This window comes from Phalaenopsis equestris, unplaced genomic scaffold (assembly GCF_001263595.1).
Source record: "Phalaenopsis equestris unplaced genomic scaffold, ASM126359v1 Scaffold000680, whole genome shotgun sequence".
Classification (NCBI taxonomy): Eukaryota; Viridiplantae; Streptophyta; class Magnoliopsida; order Asparagales; family Orchidaceae; genus Phalaenopsis; species Phalaenopsis equestris.
In genome coordinates, this window is record NW_018165120.1 from 137,349 (window position 1) to 149,791 (window position 12,443).

A 12,443-nucleotide genomic window follows, 5' to 3' on the forward strand; every position below is an offset into this window, starting at 1 on the left:
CAAATCTTCGAGCATGCAAAGTTAATAGTATCATTTTTAATAAACATTATTACAGAGGCTTTAGTGATATACGAAAACTCTAATTTGAGTAACAAAACTTCTACAATCTCTACGTTATTTGTCAAGGACTTATTAAATAAACATGATTGAATCATTACGAGAGCCTTCTTCTCTGTCCTTTTTTATTTATGTTTCCATGCATCTTACTATAAGTGCATTTATAACTCTTTCTAAGATAAGTACAACATAGAGCATAGTTCTCTAAATGCCATATTTTCTGAGCAATTAAAATTCTCAATCTCTAACTTCATGGACATTATAGTATTTATAATCTCATGTTAAGCCTAGTCATTAGAAAAATAGTTTTCTAAACTCAAGAGGTAATATGATAAACCATACAACTACAAAAAGATAAAACATCATAAAAAAGAACACCAAATTTTATATGACTTGACTTGAATAAATCTATACCTAAGGTGGCAGATTTAGAAATGAATACAATTTTAAAAATATAAAAGATTATACATAAAACTAAAGATAGATAAGAATAATAATTTATCTAAGATTATAATCACATCTTATAAAGGTGAGGGCTAGACACAAATGAGACATTATAATTGCTCAGTTTACTCCCCATTCCTCTATTATAGGAACTCAAATGAACATTATTCTCTATATAGAATTAAGAACTCGTATTAGAATAAACAATATCCATAAGAACTCTCATTAGAATAAATAATAGCAAAAAACATTGCAAGTCTCTCTTCCACTTTCTCCTTCTTCAATCTTATCATGAAATACCTCATCACAAACCATCATCCTTTATTTTGTGCTTAAACATTTTATGAAATAAATTTAAATTTAAAGATTCTTAAATTTGAAAACTATAATCTGACAAAATTAAATGAGAATGAATTAATTATAAATTAGATTAGATAAATCTTAAAAAACAAGTATAAATCATACAATCACAATCATTAAAAATAAATCTGAACAGTGATGACTCTTTAAGTTAGATTTCATTAATCTTAAGAAATCAAAATCAAATCATATCCAAAACAAAAAATAAAATAAAATAAAACTAGACATAACACACTTCAAAAAAAAAAAAAAATAAGACTTTGACTTGAGCATGCCAAGAAGCATCAAAGCTTTAAATATATTGCAACATTCCACCCCATTCTCCATAAATGAGGGCTTATTTGAGAAAGTAATAATAATTGTAAAACTACTATGATAAAATGCAAAACAAAATCAGGATAAATGCTAGGTGCCAATATACTGAAGTCAACCATGAACTCTGGATTTAAATGTTTTCGAGACATTCACAATTTATATATTGTACATATACAAGTTTGGATACATATAACAACTCGGCCTTTGAGATTGTTCACTTTGTTTTTGACTAATATGCTATAAGTTGGATTGGAAAAAGAAAAATACAACAATTTTCAAATTAAAGTTGGCAAGGTTTGATTCGAGAAGCTATGGCCAAAAGCAAGTTACCAAAAAGGAAAAAGATAGAAGCTTGAAGAAGATAAATAAGAAATGCATATTGAAATATCTCATGTTTTCTAGGTTTTTATGTGATGTTATTAAACACTAAATAACATTTAGAACAATACACCAACCATAATTCTAAACAGTAAACAGTCTATAAAAATACAAAACTAATAAGTATTTGCAAAAACAGCCGCATATACAGCTATGCAGCGGAGATTATGTAAGAAGTTTAGCATTACAGTTAGCTGTTCATATAAATAGCAGAGTTGAAGGGTGTGCAATATTTTTCATCTTTGTAACATGAGAGACTAACAAACCATCGATTGCGTTAATCTGCTGCAAATGATAAATTAATAAGACCAAACCCTCATAGATTCCCGTGGGCTAATGCAGCAGCGAAATTTCCAAAATATTGATCTCTATAAAAGACTGGAGAATTTGAACTGGTAAAAACCCTAAAGGTCTCAATCTCCAAGTTAATGTAAGTCATCATAATCCACCTTCAATCGTGCTTCAGAACTTTTAATAGAAACGTTCTAGACACTAATGTTGCAATGTAAGTGGCAACAGTACTAAGGATTCCAATCAGAAGAACCATGTTGTCATATGCTGAACTCTGCATAGTATAAACTCTCAAGCCAATGGTGTTCCAGTAGCTTTCAGTCCAAACAGGATCCACTAACCCCGAAGGATCCGAGGCATTAGCAGGCAAGATGTGCCACGAGTTGGCTTCAAATTTCAGGCGGGTGGAGTAAGTAGGGATGTATCTGGATAATATAGAAACCACAATTAAAAAAATTTTAATTGAACCATGAATTTAGTTTATTAAAACCAGTAGCACAGTGTTGGTAATGAAATAAAGTTTTGATTTTGATTAATCAATCTAAAAAGGATCAGATTCATCGTGTAAATAAATTCACAGAAAACTAGAATTTTATCTACACTTTTCCTGGTTCAAGCAAGAAAGTAAGACGCACCTATGATATTATAAAGAATATAAGAAACATCAAATCTTATTACATAACATTAAAACTGTTTTGTGGTGCCTTTAGAACGCATGCTTCAAAGCACTTCTTACTCCAAGATGGCTCTAGGGCTTTATCAAATGAATATTAGGATATGAAATTAAAAAAAAACATTTTAAAAAGGGACATCCACAAACATACCACCTAATTCCTATTTATTTACATATCTAACACCTAAACTTTACTTTTTACACTTATACCAACCAAATCTTTTATATCACATCAAAAATACCACTATTTCAACTTTAAAGAAGTGAAATACATATCTTCACGCGTAGGTAAGGTGGCATGTATATAAAAATTGAAGTTTAGGTGTTAAATATGTAAACACATGAGCATTGAGTAGTATGTAAGTAAATCTTCCTTAAAAAAAATTTCCTCAAGTTTTTCTTCTAAAAAAGAATTTAGATTTCCCTAACCCCTAAATGAGTTACCTCGTTGTGGATTTAACACATCTGCTATTCTCAGTTTCTGCGGCTACACAGACCTCAGCAGATTCATGGCAGCCCACCTTGCAGGGGCTTGCATTTTTCTGTGGAGCTGAAGTCCTATCTGCAAGGAAATTCCAGACAAACCGAGAAGTATCATCCGCATATTGAGGATGCTGAGTTTCAAAAGGTGAGTCGACAAAAACTCCAACATAGTGACTTGGGCATATATTGCTTGGAGAAATGAATTGCTTAACAAGGCCACAAGAAAAACCCGGTTCACAAGTCAATAAGCATCCCACCAGTTCTTCTACCAAAGAAACATTAACTTTAATGGAGTTCAGTGCTATGAGATCCAAGAATGGGCTATCACTTGCAAGAATATATAGAGCTCGTGCAATGATAATGGAAGCAGCGGCAATGGATGAAGAATTGATATTTGCTGCATCATAGGGAATAAATCAAATAGTTAGAATTTAAGAATTAGAAGAGGATTTCAATGTATAATAAAAGGAAGGCCCACAAGGATTATCCAAATGACTATGGTAGAACTTATTGATGAAAGATGTGTCGAAGTCCTCCAAAACAATCCCTGACACAGAAGAATTCTGCAAAGAGAATAAAATTACTTAGTATATTGCTGGAAATGATAAGCAGGAACATCAGAAGTATAACTCAGAAATGCTCATACACATAAAAGAATCCTCGGAAAGAAGAATTCTCTGATACAAGAATAATTTTAATCTTATGGTAACATGAAATTCTGTAATGAATAGAGAACGAAAAGTTCTGTACATGCTCTTTGATACTGATATTCATATCAACTAAAAACTAATTGCAAGTTGCTTAAAGATTAAGTGATCTGAGCTCAGTCAATGGTCGCAGAAAGAAACATAAAATCTTTACATTGGATCCATTTGCATTTTGAATTGCTCATTTGAATTTTGAATTGTAACCGAGTTGGATAAGTCGGTTAAGAGTTTGTCTTAACATTTAATAAACCCGTACACATACCTATGTTGGATAGAAATCCTAGATCCGATGGATGCGACTTCATGGATTTTTGTGACAGAATTTCCTTATTGATGCCGTGTGGTTAGAAATTTCTATTAAAATACCGACTGCTGCTTTATGGTCCATAGTTCATCCCATTCTTACAGCTGCTAGTGGACTTCTCAAACATCATATTTCTAAATATAAATGTGGAAAGCAAAATTTTTATTATTAAGCAATTCCTATTAGTGGTTTCATTTTCCTATGCCTTTATTTCTTGAATCTTATGCAAACATAGATTCCTATCTTCTAATAATAAGTGCATTTTTTTTTGAAGGGCAATAAGTGCATTTTTAAGGTATATAAACAGTTTACGGTGTAACTAAGAATTATTTTGTGAAACTTGAAAATTTTCTAGGAGAGGGTATTTCATGCAAGCTTGTGGCTTCTCTTTTTAACGAATCCTCCTTTCATGCTTTTCTTCCTTGCTCCCTTATTCTTACTTTTTTTTTTCATTATTGATTGAAAATGGGATTAAAATTTTCAAGTTTACAATAATATGATTTAATTTTGTGCCTTTCTGAAATTTTCAATTGTGTGTGTAGCTTTTTATAGCCTAAATTCTTATAGTTATTAATTTCTGGCAAAATGCCACAAGAATTTCCTTAAAACTATATTTGAACAAATTTCATTGAATAAAGAAAATAATTGCTTAAGATTAATATTTATGTCTAGAAAAAATTATTGTTTTATAAATTACATGTTAAAACAGTATTAGAAACCCTAAACTTGGATAAGCCCACTATCAAATTTGACATAGATCTTAAAGTTAATTACAATGCTACAAGATGATGAATAAAGTATTTGGCTCATATAAAATAACAAAAATGGATACAATTTGAGCAAAAAAAGACAATTAATAGGGGTTCAAAGTAATAACCATATGTAAGATAAGAGCCATAATCCTGAGACATTTTTAGATCTAAAGGATAACATTTAAGAACGGCTTGAAGGACAAATTTCAGAATTTCAAAAACAAAAGGATCTGCTCAAATATTTCGTTAAGGTATTGCACCTAAAGTAACACTTAATTGCATTGAATGGAGCCTAAAATTGAAAGAAGAATGTTATTTGTGTAATATAGTGATCAACTGAACAATCAATTTTGAACCTCAAACAAAAAAAGTATAACGTGTTTAAATATTTTCTTAGATTCAAATATTAAGTAGCTAAGCTTTTCTAGAGTTAGTCAGTTATTAAATCTTTCAATAAAAGTCTTAAGAAATTAATCATGATTTAAATTAGAATTCATTATAGGTAAATGAATGGCTTATTATAGAGCTTTAAAATTTGAGAAATAATTGTCATCCTCCTGTTAGGACTAGTACACCACTGTTCAACATTTTCGCATATAAAGCCTATTTAATACAAACCACAGCGAGTACATTCAAGAACAACAACAACAAACTTTTATCCCTCTAAGTAGGGTCAGCTACATGAATCCATTTTCTCCATTGCGTCCTATTGAGTGTCATACTTTCATTTAATTCTAACAAATTAAGATTAGTTTTTATATAATATGCCCAAATCTTTCTAGGTCTACTTCTGTCTTTCTTAACATAAGTCGAATTTAAAATATCTACGCTCCTAATTTGATCATCAAATGTCCGTCGTTTAATGTGATCAAACCATCTAAGATGACTCTCTAATATTGTCCACCACTGGAGCTACACCAACCCTATCACGGATATATTCATTTTGTCTCTAAGTGTGAAGCCACTCAACCACGTAAGCATTCTTATCTCGGCACACTTAACTTAGTTTTATGCTTCTCTTATAAAGGCCAACATTCAGTGCCATAGAGCATTTCAGGTTTCACCACCATCTTATTCACCACCATCTTATAAATCTTATAAAATTTTCCTTTCAGTCTAAGCGGTAATTTTCTATCATACAATAGGCCCGAAAAATTCCTCCGCTTCAACCAACAAACTTGAATTCTCCTAATAACATCCTCATCTATATCACCATCACTTTGAACAATAGACTCGAGATATTTAAATCGTTCACAGCCAGTACATGTTAAAAAATTACATCTCATGAATATTTATTAAATGGAGAATTAGAAGTATAAAATTATATAAATTTATAAAACTATTCTAAATTTGCTATATTTAGAGTTGCACTTGAGCCTAAACAAGAACTTCTACTACAATTTATTTCTACATCTGAACCCTGATATTTAGCAAAGGCTAAAATCAAAATTTAAGTATGAGATTATACCCGTGATCATATATGAACTTCAATGTCGATAACAATATAAATCTATTATTGGCTTTGAAAGTGTAGATAGCATGCAAAATTGAGTATGCTAAATCAATCGAACAAATTGGCTCGTGTCATTCCTAGAAATTTGTCAATTGATATTATCCATATGTCAACAAATCAAACTGAACTTAATTATATTTGCCTATAAACTAACCAAAAAGTCATATTTAGAAGTTAAATTATTTATAAAATATATGCTAGTAAGCATATAAAAATATTTTTTTATTATTACTATGATAACTGTAAGTCCACCGTAGATGTTAACACAAGTTAGGTGGAATTCAAATAAAGTGATAAACTCAAGGTCTGTCTAAACCCAAAATGATTTCTTATAGAAACTTCTAACAAATTAACTAATAGAAAAACACGGCATACATAGTTACGCAATGAATTAAGAAGAAAGCATACAAGTTAATATCCAAAAAATTCTATTATTAGGCCAATTTTTTGAAGTAATTGAACTAATTTTTAATCATGAATCACAAATGAATGCCTTGGATTGTTATCCTTTTCCACCTCTTGGTTCAACATCAAATAAATTATTATCACATTTTCCATAAAATTATCCTATTCCTATTCATGAAAATTTTATTAATAAATGGGACCAAAAATTTAGAAATGTTGCTAAAAACATGAAACAATTGCATTGCATTCATTTTTTGGTTTGAGTTTTTATTTAAATTAGATTAGATAATTCGATCAAAGTTGAAGGAATTCTGCTGAACAACAATCCTATAATGAGCAATCCTAGATATGATGAAAGAAACTCATGTGATTTTCTTTCAATAATACCTTTTTATTAAATGTGAAAGAATTCTGTTGCTGTTACATGGTTAGGGATTTCAAAAAAGAAAAACCATTAGCTATATAAGAGCCATCCAACTCCTTCGGTTCTTAACTCAACTTGCAGGATTTCTATCTTGTCAAATAGTCAAATACACATGATCATGTAACAACTGAATTTTGCTGTTGTGCGGTGATTCTTATTTATGTTGCTCACTTACTAAATCCCATCATCATTGAGAAACATATCCCCATCCATGTGTTCTTAATTTTTTATAACCAAGCATATTTCTAAGGTATAGAAATAATTTATGGCTTAATAATAATTTTATGTTGAACTTGCACAAAAGATCATCTTCCATCTAACATTTTAGTCATTGATCAAATGTGAGACTTGAACAATAAAATTCATGTGAGGTTATCTCTATGTATAAGCATGGTGCTTACTTTTCAGTGATTTCTTCCCCATTGTTTTGCTATCCTTCATTTCACTTCTTATTCTTCTACATGTTTTTACATTATTGCTTAAAATTTGAAACAATTTCAAATTTTTTAAAGGTTTTGAAAGCTGTGGCTACTATTTAAATTTCTATTGTTGCAAGTGATTCTATTTGTGGTTGTTGTGATCTTCATTTTTCTATTCAATGCCTGGTAAGTCATAAATCTTTTGCAAAAAAAAGCTTTTAACCTCTTTAGATATACGTAGATGGTAAGAATTAATTTTAAAAGATTAATAGTTTGTCCTCAGAAATTTGCAAATTTGTTGCAATATTTTCCATACTATAAGTGAGAACAACATTATGATACTACTAGTATCAATGGCAGGCATACATGAAGAAGATACATTTTAGAGTTAATTACACTTACCTCACACGTAGATAATCAATATTCTACACATCACCCCTGTATTTTTTTTAATTAAACTTACCTCCCACTTCTGAATCACTAGACTAACGAATTGGTGACAAAATATAAAGTAATAATTAACATTTGAAGAGAGATGTGAATTCAAAAAAATTGATTGGGCTTAAAATGTACTACAACACATAACAATAAGAAATGTAAGTATAATTTCAAAATTACAGGAAGGTACATGTAATACAGGTTATCTATAGAAGAGCAATAATTAACTCTATTTTTGAAGTAAAATGTTCTCATGGCAGTCCTTCTAAATAATAATGTAATGTGGTTATGTTAAGCACTTTAAAGTTCTAGTCATTCATTCAATATCATTAAGCATCATTTAATTCATTATAAAACTAATAAGCATACTTACAATGAAATGAGATGCATAAAAGTCATTGTAAAAGGATAGACATGATACATTGTTACACAAACCTTTCTCAGAAAAGACATCAGCGAAGATGGTGGTACACCAGGATTTGATACATCAGCCTTTCTGATATTGACATTATCTGAACCGAGTGATATGCCCGCCTTCTGTAGGGCATTAAGCATTTCATTTGTTGAAGATGTATCCTGTACATAAAAGCATATGGATCATCTAAAAAGGAACTCTTCATACTTTCTTGCTATTCTTAATTCCAGTTTTGATGTAGTAAAATTGTTTTACTGACAAGTTCAACACAGGCCCAATTAAAGAGCTGATGAGCATTACAATAGGTCTTATCAGCAGGCCATACACATTAGTAAAGAAAAAACAGTTACGAGTACACAAAAATAAAAAAGGAAGGTCGGCAGAACAAAAATAAATAAATAAATAAAATAACAACTAGAACATCCACTATAACTATTCAAAAAGTAAAAGACGAATCTTAAAATTTAAGAGCAATCATCACTAAGCCGAGAGATCCAGCGGAGAGTCATGGCAGTGTCCTGGTTGATAACAATAATACTATGGAATGGTGCTAAACTCCAATAAGATAGAACTAGCAAACAAAAACTTAGCTCTAACTAGAAAGCAGATCACTTCAACCCCCTCACAATGTGGTGTTTCAATAATCCTTACTTTTCTATCTTCTTAAAGGTGGCTATTAAAAGTATATTCTGCTATCATCAGATTATTTTGAATAAACTTTTGTGAAGTCAACGTAAGCCAATATTAGATACTATCTTCTGTAATTCTTTTCTAGCAAACCGCAAATACGTAGGATAAAACTAATGCTGATGATGATTGTTCACAATTTCCTTTATATACAACTAAATAGCTTTAAACATAATTAGAATAACTGCACCAGAACAATTATAGCAAACCTATGCAAGAGTTTCATGATGCATTAGTATCGCTTATAGTAAATAGAACATACGATTTACATATTCCCTTCCAGCATATTTTCTTTATCATTGACTTTCATTTATGCCAAAAATGAAAACCATTTTAAAAAAATGTATGGATGAAATATCAGTACCAATTCAATTACTGTTCAAAGTACAGACTACCCATTCAAACACTATTGCAGAAACCAACTAATAATAAATGCCGTAATCTATATCCTAACTCAAGACTTAGGCTCTGTTTGGCGCAGCTGCAGCTTCCCAACTTTTCAGCTGCAGCTGCACTGCCCCAGGTAGTTGCCGTGGGGAAGCAACTGCGAGGAAGTTGACTGTCTGTTTGGTGCAGCTGTGTGAAAACAACTGCAGAGTAGCTGTTTCTGGAAAAATGACCATTCTGCCCTTGTTTGGTAAAACTGTTAAAAAAAAGACTATAACAGTGAAATTTTGGTAACTCCATACGCAAAATTTTTTATGTAATAAATTAGTTGAATTTGAAATTGTTAATTACGTAATAAATGTAATTTAACTTGATTAAAATATTTTAAAATGTTAACTTGTTAGATAGGTGAACATATGAAATAAAAGACTTGTAATAAGAATGTTCTTATATTCGATGAAACGAAAGTATTAAATATTATTTTCATTTAGGATTTAACATATTATTAACGAACTAATTAATTTAACTATTTTTTATCACAAATATCGATATCGATGATTACTTAAAATAAAGCCAATTAAAGGGATGTGTGTCCAACTTTTTTTTCCCAAATTGAAATACATCTTCATTCATAACTTTTATTCACATCAAATAAGCATAAAGAATGTCAGTAGAAGCCACTTCATACGGGGCTAGGGAAACAAAACAGGCATTGACGATTGACTTGCAAACCACACTGTAAAAGTGCAACATTAATTTTTAAACCCTGAACTAGAATTTTACAAGACATAATAGCAATACTTGAAAGAGAAATTCTCTCCTCTCCAAACTAGAAGGTGATTGAAAGAATGCCGACATCTTTTGACAACTTTCTACTGAGTTCAAACATCCAGAAATGCTCGAAATTATTAATAAAAAAAACCACACAAATATCACTAATTGATCTTGGAATCTAACCTGGGTATTTCTCAAAGCTCAAAATGCAAACAGAGACCCCTGTATTTGTCACTTGCAGTGATGAGATGAAGAAGATGATCTTCGGGACTTGCAAACGACGGAGAGCGCCTGGGCATAGCGAAGCAGGAGATTTTTTTCAAGCCTTTTTTCTAACCTTCCGGCTTTGAAATGATGAAGCAGAGTAACAGGAATCGTAGGATCGCAAGAAGAACAAAAGGCGGAATCGCAGGAATCCAGGAATCGCAGGATCGCAAAGAACAAGGAATCGCAGGATCGCAAAGAACAAGGAATCGCAGGATGGCAGAAATCACAAGAATCGGGGAATGAAGAAGGATTGAGAGCAGGAATCAGGGAATCGCATGAGCGCAAGAAGAAAGGAATCGCAGGATTGCAAGCCGAATGAAAAGCGGAATCGAGGGCACCCAGGTAAAATGCGGAAGAAGCTAGACGGGGCCGCGGGAGCGAAGCGGGGAAGCAGGGTCGATCCCGCGGCCCACTTTTCCCTCAGATCCGCGGCCGCCGCGAATCAAACGCCGTGCCAAACTACTTATTTCTGCGGCCTCTCGCCGCACCGCTCAGAAAAAGCAACGCCAAACACACCCTTAGCATCTATTTGGGACAGCTTTCTGTCAATTTTGCGTTTCAGACCGTAATCATAGCTGTATTTGAGGAACTATTTTTTGTTGCTTTCTAGAAATTTCTGTAGTGGGAAGTCGTTTTTTTCCTTCTGACTTGTTACAGTGCAGTGGTTGCGAGAAAGCTGCTCTTTGATTTTTCGGAAAAAAAGATATATATTTATAATTCCGGCAAGAGTTTTCTAAGAAGTTATCTTCTCCACCACAATTTCACAACCAACTTTTTAAAAAGCTGCAACCAACCTAAACAACCCTTAATGGCCCCACCATCTTTTCCTCACTCCACTCACCAAACCTCGCCCATCCTTCTAGTTATAGAATTCTTCTACGGTCTTATGATAACCAACCAGAAATCCACGCATTCCAACCCAAGTACTTATCTTGACAACTAGGACCAAAACCCAAACCTCCTAACATTTCAACCATTTATTCCTTTCCTTTGTTCCCAGACAATCAAGAAAGCATGTTATTTACATTGTCACCTACTATAGCTTCATAAGCTTAACTTGTTATACAAGAAAATTAGGATTTTTAAGTCAACACTCACGTCATCGAAGAATTCTTGCAAGATTACCATGACCTTTTCAGATAAGAGAATGATATGTAAGAAAACCAAACACAGACCTTCTTCTCTAGCTAAATCTCTCTCATCCATCATAGTCCCTACGAACCTTCTTAAATGCCCAAGCTTTTCATACTCTTCCCACCCTCTACTAAATGGAGAATTTGTTTTGTTACTTTGTAAAGATAATTTCACATCTTAATTTTTTTTAATTTCAGCGACAATTCAAGAAACATTGATTCATCTACGCTAATATATATATATATATATATATATATATATACGACATCTCGAGACCAGGAAGCCGCAACAGGAACCAAAGTTTCCAAAACTTGCAACTCAAAAAGGCTGAGGAAACAGTAAAGAAATAATTAAACCAAGTGATTAGAACAGAAATAGTGGTCCACAATCCTCCAACCTCCAAAGCAGCAATGTCAATTAAACCGGACCTATAATGCCCGCCTAAAATATGGAAATGCAATAATAATTTGGAGCCATGGGCCTCCAAATAAGAGAGATCTTGCCCGTTAAAAAAACATGGTGAATATAGAGCATAAATTCTAGCCTCCATTCTTCAATCTTAACCGTAAAACCAGACCTATTACTGTACCTCCCAAGTGCCATATCTTCAATAGCAAACCTCCCAACCATCATCACAAATAAAGCAAAGGAGCCCTGGGCCTCCATGCTTAAGATATAACACCAAGCACTGTACCTCCCAAATGCCAAATCTCCAATCACAACCCCCCAACCCATAACCTGAAATAACCCCCAGCTTTAGAGCCACCAACACCAAGTCCAAGTAGGGAGCCCTGGGCCTCCCAAATAAGATCGGAA

At 32.4% G+C, this 12,443-nt stretch overlaps 1 protein-coding gene across 1 annotated transcript in view; it reads right to left on the minus strand.

Annotated features, from left to right (window-relative positions):
- Positions 1 to 1,575: 1,575 nt before the first annotated feature.
- LOC110030228 (nicastrin) overlaps positions 1,576 to 12,443 on the minus strand; it is an 88,673-nt gene continuing 77,805 nt past the window's right edge. Inside the window, exons 13-16 of the mRNA XM_020732842.1 lie at positions 8,399 to 8,539; positions 3,480 to 3,564; positions 2,963 to 3,398; positions 1,576 to 2,270 (exon numbers count right to left, since the gene is read on the minus strand). Of these exons, the coding sequence (XP_020588501.1) occupies positions 2,006 to 2,270; positions 2,963 to 3,398; positions 3,480 to 3,564; positions 8,399 to 8,539 (927 nt within the window). The 3' untranslated portion in view covers positions 1,576 to 2,005. The remainder of the gene's footprint in view (positions 2,271 to 2,962; positions 3,399 to 3,479; positions 3,565 to 8,398; positions 8,540 to 12,443) is intronic.